The following is a 16,561-nucleotide window of genomic DNA, read 5'->3' as shown; positions in this document are numbered from 1 at the left end:
CGTGGGAACCTGCTGAGGCTCCTGGGTGCAGAGAGGGGGAGCAGGGCTGGGCGCAGCTGTCGAGCTGTGTCGGGGAAGGAGGAGGGGAAAGACGGGGGCGGATGGCAAGGAGGGTTTCCCTCTCAAGCCGAGATGGGTACGTTTCATTTCCACTTCTGCTTCGGCTGCAGTCAGTCGACGGCTACCGTGCAGCCTCCGGGAGAACAGTGCCGCTGGGACACGAGGCACGAGGTGGCCTGGCCAGGACGCAAGCCCCCGGAGCGTCCTCCCGCCACGCAGCACAGGCATAGCAGCTTGGATCCTGATTGGTGCGTCGCACGTGCGGGGGAGGAAGCCGACCCCCAGAGAGCTCCCGGCTCCTCGAAGGCGACGCCAGGGACGATGCTCGTTATCGTGGTCGGCATCTGTGCGCTGCTGCTGACCTGCAGGCCAGTGCCGCTGCTCTCCCAGCTTGGTATGTATCTGGGCGGCGTGACACGCTCACGGTGCTCCTGAACACAAAGGCGGCGCGGCTTACGCCAGGCGGGGAGCGTCTGCTAGGCTTAGAGCCGTGCGAGTGGTGGAAACAGCCCTGGCAGCGAGAAGACAGGAAAGCCAAATGCTGGACCTGAAATGCCCAGGCCGCCAGCATCCGGGAAGAGCCCCCAGGGTAGAAACAAACGCGAATGTTTGGCGTGGATGCGGGGCCCCGATCCGGCCCCCATCACAGTTCAGTTTGAAGGGAGAAGCCTGAGAATAGTGGAAGGGGAAGCAAATAGTCAGAGGGGAGGCAATGGAACGGCTAGATGTGTTATAATATTAAAAGTTGGGTTTGGCAAAACTTTTTGGAGCTTCCCCCGTGCCCCTGCCCCCAGTGCCCCCTTCATTCAGGGTCTGATCTCTGGGGTTCAGGCCCTTAATCCATTGTTGTTCAGGGGATCTTCTGAAAACGGAACATGGCATGGGCTGGTACAGAGCATGGGGCTGAGAGTCAGCACACCTGGGATTCTGTGCCTGCTTTGTCCCTGACTTGATGTGTGGGCAGGCTGCGTCCTGCCTCTGTGCCCCGGGGGGCCCATCAGTAAAAGGGGGTTAACGAGATGTACCCACATTTGTAAAGCACTCTGAGATCCATAGGTGACGAGCCCAGTCAAAATGCCACGAGGAGAAAAATGAAACAAAAATCTGCGTGTGTAAGTGACTGGCACCTTGTGCTACGGGAACAATAAAGACTCTGGCCTGAAAGTCATTGTCTGGCTTCGAGGCCGAGCTAAGGAAAAAAGAAATCAAATCACAGGCATGCGAAAGCACAGAAATCACATCTGGCAGAGCCAAAATGAACTCCAGTGGGTTCGAAATGTGGTAAAATGAGTTCTGGAAACGAGCACTTTCTGGATTTTGTTTTAGAACTAGTTAAAAAAAAAAGCAGGGTCGGGTTATAAAGTCCTCTGCCTGCTGCATTCAGTACAAACAGCTGCATTTTGTAAAAAAAAACCCCCAAACCTGCCTAATATTTTCTAAATCAAATAAAATCCAACCACACAAATTAAAACACACTAACCCGTGCAAAACCCAAACAAACTCCTTTGCCTACTTATTAATTATTATTATGATGTGCAGGGGCGGCTCCAGGTACCAGCACGCCAAGTGCGTGCCTGGGGCGGCAAGCCACGGGGGGCACTCTGCCAGTTGCCGTGAGAGCAGCAGGCAGGTTGCCTTTGGTGGCTTGCCTGCGGAGGGTCCGCTGGTCCCGCGGCTTCGGCGGACCTCCCGCAGGCGTGATGCCGAAGCCGCGGGAACCCGAAGGCAGCCTGCCAGCTGTGTTTGGGGCGGCAAAATACCTAGAGCCGCCCTGATGATGTGTGTGTTACCGTAGCACTAGCGCACAGTCCTGGACCAGTGTCCCGTCACAGAGCAAAAGGACAGCCCTTGCCACGAAGAGCAACTCTGGGAATCTGCAATGATTCCGCAGTTGTCTCTTCTCATTTGAATGTCTTTAGTCATTTATTCATAACCAGGGGATAGGCCGTGTCACAACAGACCAATTGTCCTTCTAATCTCCTATCTCATAAGGAAGCCTCATAACTTCTGTAAACTTCCTTGCCTATCTGAAATTTCCATAGAAGCTGAGGGAATTGTGTGCCAGCATTCAGGATTGGACCCAGGAAGTTTTGATCTTCTGTGTTTAATAAAAGGGATTTATATATTTATTAATCTCTGGGGCTTTCAAGGGGATTGTCAGATTGGATCATTGGCTCTTGTAATCTGTGAGAGAAACGCCCTGTTACTACTTTTTCCTGGGAAATCAGAAAGACCATTAATTTAACGTCTGTCTCTCAAGCTGTGTAAGAGACTCGAGTCAAAAATCTGGATTTAGATCTGGATTTCAAACACTGCCATCTAGACAGGCTCAAGACGGGCTCTAATCTGGATAGAGAGATTTATTGGGGAAAGTGCCCAAGAAGTTTATTATCAGTGATTAATGACAATAATTGTGGGGTGGACTGTGAATCTCTTCCTCCCAATGAATTTAGCCCCATTGGCTTCAGTCAATGGAAGTAAAGGGTTCACAGTCTGGGCTTGTGTATATAAAGCCATCGCCTGCTCCAGCATTTTGCCAATGATGCTCATAAGCAGTTAAAATACAATCATAAAATAGGTCATGTCAAATGTTAATTAATGGCCGGGTTAACGTTAATGTCCCTAGAGACATGCTGCAAATGGCTGCAGCCCTGTACACTCCTGTAGCCTAAATACGAGCACTGCCCACCAGTGTGCCCGTCTGCAAGGCGGTGCCCGTTCTGTTCTTGGCTCACTGGTGTTTATCAGCTGGGCATCCTTGCATGAGTGCGTTGAACACGCTGTCCCAGCTTTTGAACAGTCTCTGGGAGGAACCCCTTTAATGCGCCAGACCCCCCAAGGGGTCCCACTCTTCCTTCAGAGTTGGCCAGGCTGCCTGACTGCTTCCTAGACTGAGGAACTCTGCTCAGTGAGTCCACCTGGTCGGGACTGCTCCCCTCCTCAGGGACTAGTTCACCTCACCTCGTGTTTGCAGTGACGCTCAAGCAGTGGAGGATTTATTAGTCACCTGGGACACAGCACTCCAAATCCTTGGGTTAGCGCAAGGAAATAGAGGTGAAAGTGTCGTCCATTCTGGTCAAGCCAGAGCAATTCCCCAGCCAAGCTGTAGTGGGCTCCATTTTCAGGCTCTGTCTCTTTCTGACTTCCTTAGTCAGTCCCAGGAGAGAGTGTAGGGCTGCCTGCCATGACTTGAGAGCGTGAGTATCAACCTCAGGGCAGACTGCCAGGAAGCAGGGCCCAACCCCAAACTGGCTGTGAGTTCTATATTTAGATTTCACCAACCAAGTGCCAAGTGTAAACTCCTCAGGCACCATCACAGCCTTAACGTGGACTCACAGACGGTCCCCTTGGGTTCTCCGATCTGTCTCGCCACCCAGGTGAACCTGCCTTTGTGATGGATGGTCCCTTACACCAAGAATCACAGCAACATTCAGGTTACTTTCTGACCCAAAGGACCTGTCACCAGGGCCGGCTCCAGGGTTTTTGCCGCCCCAAGCGGCGGAAAAAAAAAAAAAAAGCCGCGATCGCGATCGGCAGCAGCTGCACCGCGCCGCTTTCTTCTTCAGCGGCAGGTCCTTCCCTCCGAGAGGGACTTGCCGCTGAAAAGCCCAACATGCCACCTCTTCCCCTTGGCCGCCCCAAGCACCTGCTTGCTGGGCTGGTGCCTGGAGCCGGCTCCGCCAGTCACTTAGCCCAGGTGAATTGCACCTTAGATCTTACACCAAAGACAATTCCATAATAAACCACGTACGGATTTATTAACTATGTAAAGGAAACAGGAGAGTTTTTTACAAGGCTAAAGCAGGCAAACATAGATACACAAATGGGTTACGATCTTAAGTTTCAAAAGATAGTAAAAGCAAGCTCTCTGTGTCCTTATGGCTACCCCAGGCTAAGCACTGGGGATCTCTTGCTTGTGCCTAAAAACCTTGTCCCCCAGAGTCCAAGCAGCATGGAGATAGTCAGTTCCTTCTCTTTGGGTTTTTTCTCCCCATCCTGCCATAAGCTCGGGGCTGCAAACTCTGCTGGTGGGAGGAATTCCCTTGCATGACTCCTCGCCATGCAGGGTGTGGGGGGAAGAGCAGGACAACTGAGTCTTTTGCCCTTTTTAATGCTAAAAGCTGGGCAGGGCATAACACCTTCTGTAGAGATCAGCACTTTATACTAGTTCATGTCTCTTTCCTGTCTGGTGATTTACACAGACCCAGAGGCTCACAACACAAATATTGCCTTACGCTATGGGGTGCGGATGTTATAAGTGAGATTAATGCAGGCAGCGCCTCACCAGCATTCAATAAAGTCAGAACACATTCTTATAATTCTTACACCTATTTTAACGCTCCTAACACACAGGGGAGCCTGATGGTTCCAGCCCTGTACCTGTCAGGCATGGGGATCCTGGCATGAGCTGGCACCTGGTCTGCCAGCATCACAGAGAGCCAGAAACCAGCTCTTTATTCCCTGCCAGTCATCCCTCAGCCCTTTGTTCTCCAGGCCAGGCCATGCTGAGTTCACAGCCCTTGTGCACGGATGCCCTGCCGATAAACACTAGTGAGCCAAGACCAGAATGGGCACCTCTATGCAGATGGGCACACGGGTGGGTATCGCTCGTATTTAGGGAACAGGAGCATCTGGGTCATTGATTGCTAGGTGTGAGTATGCTGCCCATTGGGGTTTTCCATTGTCTTCTCGCATTTTCCATTGATCTGATTTGGCCTCGGCCAGTTCTTTGAATGAGCCATGCAGTTTGTTCAGGCAGCTCAGCGACACCTATGTCTCTAAGTCTGTCCTGAGAGCCAGCTTAATTCTTTCCCCTTCGCTGGGTAACAATGCCTAACATAGGGGGAAACTGAGGCACACATAGGCTTCATGTTACAAAAAATTCCCACTTTGTCACAGGGGAGCTCCCACAGGGATGGAGCCTTTCTCTGCTAGACAGCGAGTTCAAGTCACAGGCTGGTCACTGTCCGCCAGCAGCTGGGAGGCCTCAGGGAAAGGAGCTGGTGGTCTCAGTCCAGGGCCTGGCGGGCACGTCTGACACAGTTGCCGGCAGTCTCAGGGGAGTGGCTGAGGACTGCAGTTCCCCGGGAGGTTCAGCTCTTGCTCTGATTCTTTGGGGTGATCCCTCCAGGGCTGAGGCACTTGAGACAGGTTATTAATGATTGCTGGGGACGGGGGCAGATAGGGCCAGTTAACACTTTATTTAAAATGATATTTTAGAATGATCGTGATGATTACGATTGGTGTCGCTGTGGTTGCAGTAGTGCTTAGAAACACACAGTCAGAGAGACATCCCCCTTCTGCTAGGCCCTACGCAAATATTCAGTGGAAAGACAGCTCCTGCCCCAGACACTTCACTGCTGAGGCTAAGGCAAGAAGCAGTGGGTGGGTGAGGCAAGCAAGGTGACAGGAATGGATACAGGCCAAGACTGGGGAGGGGGTGAAGGGGCCAGTGCAACTTTAAGAAGCAGGGCCAGTGCACCTGGGCTGGGCCAGTGCTGGCCCCAATGGGCTATAAGAGGAGGCCCGTGGGGCCTCTGGGTGAATCAGGGCACAGAGTCAGTCTGGAAAGGGGGCAGGGAGAGAAGAGATGTGGGGTACTCGCTGGGTATAGAGAGAGAGGCCAGAAGCGGGCAGATCCCTGGGAGTGACTACTAGAGCCCCCTGGGACTGGGGCGTGACGGTCCCGGTGCAAGAGAGACCTGGTGAGACAGAGGCAGCAGAAGAAAGGCTGGAGATGGGAGCTGCCAGAGACGGCGTGTTTGGGACCTGGGAGAAGGCAGGAGAGCAGCGGAGGAGGTGACTGTTGCTATCTCCAGGGCTAGAGCGCTGGACCCTAAGGAACTGGGAGAGGGTCAGGGGGAGTGACGGATGCTCGACTGGGAGGGGGAGGGGTTCCCGTTGGGAAGAGCAGGGTTGCAGTCTGATGAGAAGGACTGGGGTGGCTGTCCCGGGCCAGAGGAAAAGACAAGGACTTACAGAGAGTCCGGCCATGGTCCAAGGTGCCGGCCGGGGTTAGGTGGGCATTCAGGGATAAGGTCTCTTGAGTTTTAAAGACGGCTTATATGGCATATTGGAAATGGATAGTGATTGGGACTGGAGGTTATGGGCTTATTTGCATCATGTTTTTTAATGAACTGTCCCCAAGGACGGGTATTGTTGAAGCAAGAGAGCCTGGCGTAGAGCACTTGGGTTACCTGAGGGGGAAACTGAGGCACAAGTGCCTGACATGCCGTGGCCAGCCGCATGAGAGTTCTCTGCGTCGGGCTGCTCCGTACTTGAAGATCAGGTGCCTTGAAGGTGTCTGTAGTCGGACGCCTAAAATAACTATTCACTTGAGAAAGCTTTGGCCCTAGGGGGTCTGTGGGTATGATCTAGAGTCCACTGTCTGCCTCTCTGCGTCCTCGAGTCATCACTTGCCTCAGTCCTGCGGTGACGCCACAGGCCACGCTCTCCCCTCAATCGTTGGCCCAGTCCACGCAGCTGACGACCACGGGCCAAGCACAGATACGCTACGACCCAGAATTCAGAGGTTAGGGCAGCAGTCCATTGCTACAGAGTTGATTGTGTTATTACCCCTTCAACACCCGGCTAAGAGAAGAGGTGACAGAGAGTGACAAATGAGGCAACACAAGAACCTTTCCAACTAGCCACGCGGGCTTCTCAGGGCAGGCAGGATAGCTTCACGCACCCTGATTTGAATCAGGCACACAATCAGTTATGCCCCCACCCCACCCCGTAAATCGACTCTGCGTCAGTTTCACCTGCTGGCTTTCAGAGGCAAAATCAGCCACAGAAAGGATGACTAACCTGGTATAAAAATAGATCCTAATTTTCATATGAAACAGCTGGAAGTTCCTCTGCGGTCAAGTGGGTGCAACCGAGAGCCGAATCAGGCCCCGTATAAACATTTATTAGAACAGTTATTACCAAACATTAGCTAGATATTTAGCACCAATACCAGACCCTTTGCTGTCAAGATCCCATTGATTTCAATGGCGTTAGGCCAGCAGGGCTTTGCGGTACATACAGATAAAGAGCTTCCGCTTGAGAAGGTAGACACAACAAACAGGTAATACATACCTTTGAATTCTGGCAAAGATCTGCAACAGTGACTAGAGATTTTGAGGGCCTGGCATGAGACACCCGAGTGTGCCCCACTCATCGGGAACTCCGCAGGACACAGAGCTCTCTGGGAGGTTTCCAAGCCCTCCGTGCCCGCAGGGTTTCAGAACAGCCAGTTGCCAATGAGGCGGGGGAAGGTGAAGCCCTTGTAAATTTCCTAGACTCTGCGTGGGCCACATACTGCTGACAAACAAGGACAAGAACCAATGCTAAATGTTTTAGCTTTAAATTCTGTGCTCTGCACACACAGCATGGAGGAGACAGAGCAGTAATCACCTCTTAGATTCACTACACCTTTTTGTCTGATAATAATGAGTCAGTAATAAATTAACCAATTAATTACACCTGTGCAGCACTTTTCATCTTCCCGAGGCTTTACAACACTCTTCTATCGGTCGGTGTCAAAGCCCTTTTAAAAAGAGGGATCGTTATTCCCATTTTACAGAGGGGGAAACTGAGGCAAGTGACTTGCCCAAGGTCACCCAACCCACCAGTGGCAGAGCCAGGAATGTAACCCAGCTCTTCTGAGTCCCAGTCTAGTGCGCTACCCACTGAATCACACTGCCTCTCTGTGCACCTTTGCTGTAGGAGGCTCAGGCATAGACTGAGAATGCAGCATCCCCAGCAAGGACTGCACAGACCTTCCCAGTCCCTGTGAGACAGGCAGAACAGGGACAGGGGTTGAATTTCCTTTTGTCTAAGGGGAGCAATGTTTGCTGCGCTGGAGCACACCCATGGTTAACGGTTCCTCAGGCTGTCAGAGAGCACATACATTGGGGCTGGATCCTCCCTCTGCTTTTAGTGGTGGGGGGATTGGGAAAAACCAAAGATCCAAACACTCCAGGGCAGGGACTGCCTATGTTCTACTCATTCGTACAGCACCTTGCACGACAGGGCCCTGATCCTTGACTGAAGCCTCTAGGGGCTACCAGGCTATCAATCATTGTCTGTTCTGCGTTTGTAGGGCACCCAGTGCAGGGGGGCCTGGCTCAGCCCTAGGGCTGCTGGATGCGACGGTAATACAAAGAATAAATAAATAATAATGGTTGTGCAATGTGACTGCGAGGCCCATCAGTGCATCGGCGCCTGCTGATCACCGTGTCCTGTTCTTTGTTTCTTTCCTTTCTCTGAAACAGTGACGTTTTCCCCGGAGAACCTATCCAGGCCCGCGGGCGACACAGCCAGCTTCTTCTGCAATATCTCCACGGCGAACTTCCCTCAGTTTGATTATAGTTTAAACTGGTACAAAAAGATCAATTCCACTCACACGCAAAAAATTGCTGAGCTTAATGGGAATGAACATAAAAACCACGAGAAATTCCAACTTGTCAACCATACCTCTTCTGTTGAGATAAAGATTCAGTACCTAAATGAGAATGACAGCGGCGAGTACTTCTGCGGGCTGATCGCTTTCTCCTCCCCCAGTAAAGTGGTGGAAAGCAACGTGTCCCAGCTCAAAGTTACAGGTTTGTTTCAAAGACAGTATAATGAACAAGCTTGTATGGGTGTCTGCTGCAGCCCTCTGCTGGAGGGGCTGAAGATTTGCTACAATGCTCTGTGGGCTGACTGATATTTCCAGTCCAGAATCCCTGCCCCCCCCCCCGGACGCCCTCAGGAGCTAGGTTAGACTGGGCGGTTCCCAGCTGCTGGCTGCAGAGTTCGCTTTGGCTGGTGGTCAGCCAGAGCCTTCGCCTGCTGCTCTGCAGGGCCTACGTCCAATATATTACGGTAGCACCCAAAGGCACCTTGGCCCCCAGGGCTAGACACTAACATGTGATTTCCTGGCCAGAGTGAAAGTAGTAACAGTCTCTGGTGTGACATTTACAAACCACACGGCCACATTTCCAGCAGCTGACCTGAATCAAGGCCAGATCTGCTCTGGGGCAGGCCCCACTGCGCTCCCTGCGGGTAACTGAAAGCAAGTTGGTGCGGGAGAGTTGACCCACATCAAGCACCCGGTGCACAGTGACGGTGCTGCAGAAATAATAAACCGTGGCATTTCCCCCGGCAGCAGTCACTCGGCCAGGGCTGTTTTCTCATTTTACTGTCCCACCCCAGCTAATTATCTGCTGCCGCTGTAAGGGCCTCTCCTCCATGGCTGCATACTTCCCGACAGCACAGTCACCAGGGAGGTGGATGCCCGAGTCTGTCAGCATCTCTCGCCCTTCCACTAAAGCCCAGCTCCTTTAAGTTGCATGTTCTGGATGCCGAAGGCTCATGCCCCCGACAACCCTGATGTCTGTATTTATGCAGCTGTACTAGAAAAGGGTACTGCAGGTGGAGTGTGAACTCCTGGAGATCTAAGATGCATGGGATGAGCAGGGACTATTATTATTATCTATTATGGAAGCACGGATGAGCCCCCATCATGGGCCAGGACTCCATGGTGCTAGGTGCTGTACAGACACAGATCAAAAAGCTGGTCCCTGCCCCACAGAGCTCACCATGTAACATAGGTGCTGGAACTAGGGGTGCGGGGGGGGGGTGTGTGTGCAGCCCCCCTGCACCCCCTGCCTTCAAATGCTTTCCATTATATACAGGGTTTACAGTTTGGTTCAATGTTTCTCAGCACCTCCACAGTACAAATTGTTCCAGCCCCCCTGCCATGTCAGAGTGCAATACCTTCACTCTAGAGCTGGATGAAACTTTTCAATCCCATTTTTTGGGGTCAAAAGTGGCCTTTTTAAGAAAGGAAAAATGTTGTGAAAAACCGTTTTTGGTGATGGTTTTGATGGAAAACATAGAAACGGTCTTTGAAATGGTTATAAGCATTCTCTTGTTTGTCAAAACATGGGGGGACTTTTATGCTCACCTAAAGCATGTTTGTCAGTAAACAACGTCAGCGACCACTTCAGGAATCTTTTTGATTTGAAAATGTCATGAAAGTTTTTGCAAAAAAAAAAAAAGAGAGAGAGAGAGAGAGAGAAGAGGCCATTTGGAGCCTGTGAAATGGAAACATTTCAATTTGTTTTGTGAATTAAATCCCCCACCCCCACTCCCCAAATCTAGCAGCTGTAATTGCCTTAGTCCGTGTGACTATGTGCCCCTCTGGCAAACAACTCAAGTGACTCTGACAGCCTCCTACTTACACACAGCTAATGGGTTTACACCTGTATCTCTGAGGCCCCTCAATGGCTATTAGTCAAGATGGTCAGGGATGTAACCCCATGCTGTGGGTGTCCTAAGCCTCTGACTGCCAGAAGCTGGACGACAGGGGATGGATCACTTGATAATTGCCCTGTTCTGTTCATTCCATCTGAAGCACCTGGCATTGACCACGGTCGGCAGACAGGATACTGGGCTAGATGGACCTTTGGTCTGACCCAGTGTGGCTGCTCTTATGTTCTTATCTCAGCTGATACAGATGTGTGTTGGGTGCAAAGGTTCTGGGTTTGGCTGCTAATATTGACGGATGGTGCCTGTACATATGTGGCCACCAGTTCATTACACAGTCTTACACTTAGCCAGAGCCTCTTCCCACTGACCCTATTACCCCGAACCGCCGGATCGAATGGGGGAGGGGCACTGCGTTATTTTGCGTACACACGTTTCCCCTTGCCTTTGTTTTGCTCAAATGAAATAGAAGCTGGAGCTAAGCAGGGGGCCTGGACTGACTGGGTGGCCCTGTACAGATGAGAATCAGAGATCTAGGAAGACAGGATTGGAAGGGAGACGCTGGGTCATTGAGTCCATTCCCCCGCTATCACAGGCAGTCCCATCATACGACCCCACGGTGTGACGACAGCACCAGTGCCAGGTCTGACAAACTGTGAAATTCACCTCTGTCCAGCTGGCTGGTGCGAGCCGGGAACACCAGTTAAGTCCTGCTTACGCCACAGGTTGAAACTCAACGGGTGTAGGGCTCCCCTAAGAGCTGTTAACTCCAGCCACGGGTGCAAGCGACACATCAGTGGTGCTGAGGCCGGGCCGTGGCCCCTCTGTGCGGAGGCAGAGTGGGCGGCTTGTCGTGCTGGAGGAGAGGACCTGGTTTGCTTTGTATTTTACAGAGACTGTAGCATTTCTTCTTTTTTCTTTGCAATTCTCTAGAAGGAATTCCCACCACTGTTCCCAACGTGATTGACGACGACCTGGCGGACAACTTTAAAGTGCCAGTCATCATTGGCCTGATCATCGCCGGGGCCGTGCTGCTTGGGCTCATCACCTACGTGCTCTTCATGATCACGCGCCGGACGGGAGGTGCGTCGTGGCAGGGCGAGTGCGGCCCTGACAGTCGGTAGCCCTTCCCCACCGGTGCCTCCATTGGGGGATAGCCAGGGCTAGCTGGAGAAAAAGGGGTGGGGGACAGGAGGGGTGCTCAGGGCCTGTGGTGAGCAGAGGCTGGTACAGACGGACCCGACAGGGCCGCTGTGGACAGGAGGGCTAGCTCGGCCATTCTGCCTCCATCCCGAGAGGTGCTGAGTGCCATTGAGCTCAGCAGGCCGAATGCTGAGGCCCTTCCACGATGTTAACTCGGGTGAAATTCCCCCTGGCTCCACTCAGCGCCTCCCAGGCTTGGGCCCCAAATCTCTGACATTCCCCCAGCCCCGCATTAGATTGGCTCGGCCCATTGTAGGGCCAGTGGGGCGGAGGGTCCGAGGAGCCTTCCTCCTGCCTGGAGCCCCCGTGTAAAGGGCAGTTAGTCCCCAGACCCGCAGGCCCATGCCCGGCTCCCTGATTGGGTTGGGTGGGGCCGTGGCCTATGGAGCTGGCTGTGTGGTCCCAAGGGAAGGTGTGGCGGTTGCCCTCCCATTGGAGTGGGGGTCGTGCCTCCCAGAGCTCCCCTCCATGCTCCCCTTCCACGGTGGGCAGGGCTGTCTGAGTGCAGGCTCCCCAGCTGTTCGGCTCAGCCAGAGCCAGGCAAGGCTTGGCCGGTCCATCGGCCCCACATCCACTCGGTGAGGCGCTCTGTCCCCGTCCAGCGGTGGCTGGACTTGATGAGCCTGCTGCAGCCTTGGCTAGCAGAGCGGGGGCGCATTTATTGTGTATCCACCGGCTGGTGGCAGCCAGAACGCTGGCTGCTGGCTACCAGAAACTGAGGGTGTAGTGTGGCCAGGGAGATGCCCGGCTGCTTCCCGGAGACCTGTGAGGAGATTCCAGCCCGCCAGTCCCAGCAAAGCTCTTCCCGTCTGGATACCTGGGCTGGTGGCTGGGATCCAGGAGCTCAGCTCCCTCACTCATGCTCATGGGATAAGAACCTGTATAGAGCATAATAGGGTCTGGCCCTAGTGATCAGTTGCTCATGATCGGAGCGTTGGAGTAGAAAAACAGGGCACGATTCTCCCCACAGTGGGCCTCTGCTCCAGAACGCCGGGCCCAGCCCTGCAGTCCGTGTGCTGGTGACTCTCCTGCTGGCTTTGAGGGGAGCTTTGGGGACCTATGTCTGGATCGGTGGATGCCGGCACACCCTCCAGTGGGATCTTGCTCGGGGAAGGGGCCGGTGTGGGGTGGAGTCTGTGCAGCCCCAGAGTCATTTGCAGGGAGCTGCAATGCTGCGGGAAGCGAAGCTAACTCTGACGCCCACTCCCCCTGTGATGTTCGCTGCAGCCCAGCTCCGGTGCCTGGTCTAACCAAAGGTGTTACTTTGCAGGGCAGCAGAAACCACAACGTGAAAACGCACTCTTGGTAAGTTCCCTGTCGCTCACGTGCGGCTGCACTGCTGTGGAGTGTCGCCAGGCGGGAGAGAACCTGGGCTTGTCAGGTCTTTGGTAGCAAGTGCCCAGATCCATGCCAGGGCCGCAGGCAGAACTGCACAATGCCGCAGCTCCTCAGCCCAGTCCGAGTCCTTCAAGGGCCAGTGCCACCGGGAGAAACGAGAGAGAGAGAAAAGAAACAGAATGAAAGGCTCTTAGATGCAGCCAAAGTACTTTGGTTTGCAGCCAATGTATCATTATTATCAATAATCGTAATGGATCGACTGTCTATTTATGTGGCCCCTTTTGTCCCCAAAGAGCCCCCACGCACTCTGAGCAGTGACACAAACGCTTCTGACGCGGATCGCGAATGTGGTGTCAGTGCTCAGCAGCCCCCTAGCACAGTGCAGAATATTGCATTGGAAACAGCCAGGGGAGAAAGCAATTCTCTGAGCTGGAGTTGGGCCGAGACAACTGGATTAACGTCCCTCCTTTTGATGAAAGGGCCATGGGTGTGTGGACCTTGATTGTATGTCAGGCCCCAAGGGTGGCACCCCCGGTGCACGATGTGTCCGACTGCCACGCTGGGGCACCGGGGCCAGCCTTGACGCGCAGAGGAGAGCTCCCTGTGAAATCACTAGCACCCCCTGTCCCTTGCAGACACCCTGTCCAGTTACTAGCCAAGTCCAATCCTCTGAGTTGGTGAGAGCTGATGGGGTTACAGGGCAAGGTGCTTTGGCTGCGGCCATGCTGGTTTCATAGAGTTGGTTGCTCTCTAGTAAAGCCTTATAGCGAGAGACTAAAGAAGCTCAGTCTATTTAGTTTATCCAAGAGGAGGTTAAGAGGTAACTTGATCACGGTCTGTAAGTACCTACTTAGCTGAAGCTAGACCAATCCAGACCAGAAGCCAGGTGCATGTTTTTAATTCAGGGTCATTAACCACTGGAGCCACCTACCTGGGGAGGTGGTGGATTCTCCATCTCAGAGTGTCTGTAAATCAAGGCTTTTAAAAACATACCCTCCTGCTCAAAGAGAAGTTCTGGGCTTGAGGCAGGAATTACTGGTTGAGGTCCTATGGCTTGTGCTCTATGGGAGGTCAGAATGGCCGGTCACAGTGGCCTTAAAAGGTCTGAATCTGTGTTAGTGCACCTGCGTGTGCCGGTGTGTGCCTGTGTGTGGGGTACATAGAGAAGCCAGGCGTCTGTGACTCTTAGTAAAAACGCTCCCTCCTGTTGTTTGCGCGGCAGAAAGAACAGGTGACGACGTACACGGTGGATTATGGCGTGTTGGAATTCCAGCAGGATGAGCACACCGAGGCTCCGGTGGAGAGTTACCCACCTGACAACACAGAATATGCCGTCATCGTGTTCCCTGAAGAGAAGCCTGTCACCCCAGAAAGGGGGAAGAAAACGAAACACCAGAGGACCTGTCAAATCTGAGCGCAGCCCCGCTGATGGGTCAGGAGCCCAATCGTGCTTCTCCTTCTGTTTTGTCATCTCTCTACAGCTTTCTTGGAGGCTTTCGGGCAGGAAGGCCTGGCAGCAGCATCTGCACTATTTGTCCATGCTGCGCCTGGTTATACGGCAGCCCCGACTCTCCTTCTTCTCCGTATCAGACAGCCGCTCGAATGACTGACATTTTATGGCAGCCTTCCTCGGGGTCCTTCCCTCCTCCAGCAGGTCGCAAGCAATTGTTTGCTGCTAAGGAAGACGTGCAGTCAGAACACGCTTGAGGGTCTGGACTAATGGACCTGTGGTTTGAGCCCTGTGCTGCCGTGGTGGAGAGCCACGTTCATTCCCGGTCCTTGGTTTCTTGCGCTGCAGGAGGCAGCATGATCCATCCCTTGGGGGTGGGGCCGGGGGAAAGAGGTAGAGTCGTGTGTCACTCAGCAGTTACCCTATTGGCCAGTGATGCTGGGCTCCAAAGAGGAGCCTTGCCAGTCCTCCTCGTTCATTAGGATGGTGATGGCAAAGCTGGGTCTAAAGGATGGGAGAGGGTAAACCGGTGGGAAAGGATGGGATATTTAGGGCTAGAAGGTGGATGCAGGGGCACCTGCTGGAAGATGCTACCACAGACCGTTAGAGCCCAGTTCTGCCTTGCTTACGGGCTAGGGATACAAGCTGCCACCTCACAGAGAAACTAATGCAGCACTGACATTTCAGTCCTTGGCCTCCCCAGCCATGCCAAACGGAGCACAAACCTGCCTCTTTTGACTTCCTGCTGGGTTTGACCCTACTAAGAAATCTTAACATTGGGAGAAATTTGTAATGCATGCCAGTGGCTGCAGTGTAAAAGGATACTATGAAACAGATTGCAGCTCTGGTGGGTTCTAATTGTCACGAGAGCTGCAGCACCCAGCTGAAATCAGTGGGTCTTCTTGGGTGCAGTGGACAGGAGAAGGTTGCTCCTTCTGTACTGTACCGAGCTAGGGGCTTCTCCTAGCTTTGTGTGAGAAGCTGCGTTGCATGTAAGTGTTTATTTAAAAAGACTAATGGGAAATGTACTGTAATGTGGGTTTTTTCTTCTGTAGTGTCACATATTTGCACTTGAAATTTAAGAGCTCCGGGTGGATGGAGCCGGATTGAAACCAAATCAGGTGGAAATCCGAGCGGTGCACGGGTGGAGGAGATGGCAAGAACGCCGAGCGATTCTAGTGAGGCACAGAGACTGTGAAGCTCTGACGCGCACTCTGGAGCACCTTCCTTCTCGACCAGCCCTGCCGGAATCAATGGGGCTGTCGGAGCAGGATGGTGTCGCTCCTGGGGTTCACGGTCAACCTGAGGGCTTGATCCTGTTGAGTGGATGCTTTGCCCTTAGCTTCGGCAACAGCGGGATCAGGCCCCAGGAGTTTACACTGAAGTGGTCGAAGGTCTTTGTGAATAAAAAGAAGCTTTAACTTTATCTTCAGTTTTGTTTATTGTTTCTGGACTAATACAGGAACTCCTCACTTAACATTGTAGTTCTGTTCCTGAAAAATGCGACTTTAAGCGAAACAATGTTAAGCGAATCTAATTTCCCCATAAGAATTAATGTAAATGAGGGGGTTAGGTTCCAGGGAATTTTTTTTTCACCAGACAAAAGAATATATATAACAATCATCATCACTGTGTACCAGTATTATATATATGTATATAAGTATATAATACTGGTACACAGCGATGATGATTGTGAAGCTTGGTTGAGGTGGAGGAGTCAGAGGGTGGGATATTTCCCAGGGATGCCTTACTGCTAAATGAACTAGCAATTGACTGAGCCTTCAAGGGTTAACTCTCACACTCTGCGAGGCAGCAGGAAAGGAGGGAGGGCAGACAGAGACACACACCCTGTGCGTGAGAGAAAAAATGTGCATTTCCCCTTTAAGTAGCTGACCCAGGCTTAAGTACACTGCCTTGTTAATTAAATCAGCTTGCTGAGACCTCCTGAGACTGCAGCTATGTCGTGTGTCTTCCCTGCTCTATGGAAGATGAGGTAAGTGGGGTGCAAGAGCAGGGGGAGACACCCTGACATTAGCCCTCCTCTTTCCCCCTTCCCCCTGTACAGCAAGCAGGAGTCTCGGGGAGCAGCTCCAAGGCAGAGGGCAGGAGCAGCATATGGCAGTGGGGGGAGGGACACAGCTGAACCGCAGGCAGCTGCTGCACAGGGAGTTTAGGGGAGCGGGGAGCTGATGGGGGGCCACCAGATAGCTGCAATGGGCTGCTCTCAGGGCTGGTGCAACCATTTAGGCGACCTAGGCGGTTGCGTAGGGT

At 52.8% G+C, this 16,561-nt stretch overlaps 1 protein-coding gene across 2 annotated transcripts; it reads left to right on the top strand.

Annotated features, from left to right (window-relative positions):
- Positions 1-128: 128 nt before the first annotated feature.
- On the top strand, positions 129-15,678 carry LOC120372204 (programmed cell death protein 1-like). Of its 2 annotated transcripts, XM_039489111.1 has the most exons (5): positions 129-454; positions 8,322-8,651; positions 11,233-11,382; positions 12,773-12,807; positions 14,063-15,678. In XM_039489111.1, the coding sequence occupies exons 1-5, from the start codon at positions 133-135 to the stop codon at positions 14,252-14,254; spliced, it is 1,029 nt and encodes a 342-aa protein (XP_039345045.1). In that variant the 5' UTR covers positions 129-132; the 3' UTR covers positions 14,255-15,678. The 2 variants fall into 2 exon arrangements, with proteins under 2 accessions (XP_039345045.1, XP_039345046.1); XM_039489112.1 differs by lacking the exon at positions 12,773-12,807 and having other exon boundaries at positions 14,063-14,196.
- The last annotated feature ends 883 nt before the right edge of the window (positions 15,679-16,561 follow it).

Source organism: Mauremys reevesii, linkage group 9 (genome assembly GCF_016161935.1).
Source record: "Mauremys reevesii isolate NIE-2019 linkage group 9, ASM1616193v1, whole genome shotgun sequence".
Lineage (NCBI taxonomy): Eukaryota > Metazoa > Chordata > Testudines > Geoemydidae > Mauremys > Mauremys reevesii.
The sequence above is the reverse complement of the archived record's forward strand: the minus strand, read 5'-3'. Positions and strand labels throughout refer to the sequence as shown.

Excerpts from the sequence above, each read along its gene's own strand:
- LOC120372204 (XM_039489111.1), top strand. The coding sequence starts at position 133 with ATGGGTACGTTTCATTTCCACTTCTGCTTCGGCTGCAGTCAGTCGACG. Across the intron at positions 8,652-11,232 it reads GTCCCAGCTCAAAGTTACAG|AAGGAATTCCCACCACTGTT; the intron begins GTTTGTTTCAAA and ends GCAATTCTCTAG. Across the intron at positions 11,383-12,772 it reads GATCACGCGCCGGACGGGAG|GGCAGCAGAAACCACAACGT; the intron begins GTGCGTCGTGGC and ends GTTACTTTGCAG.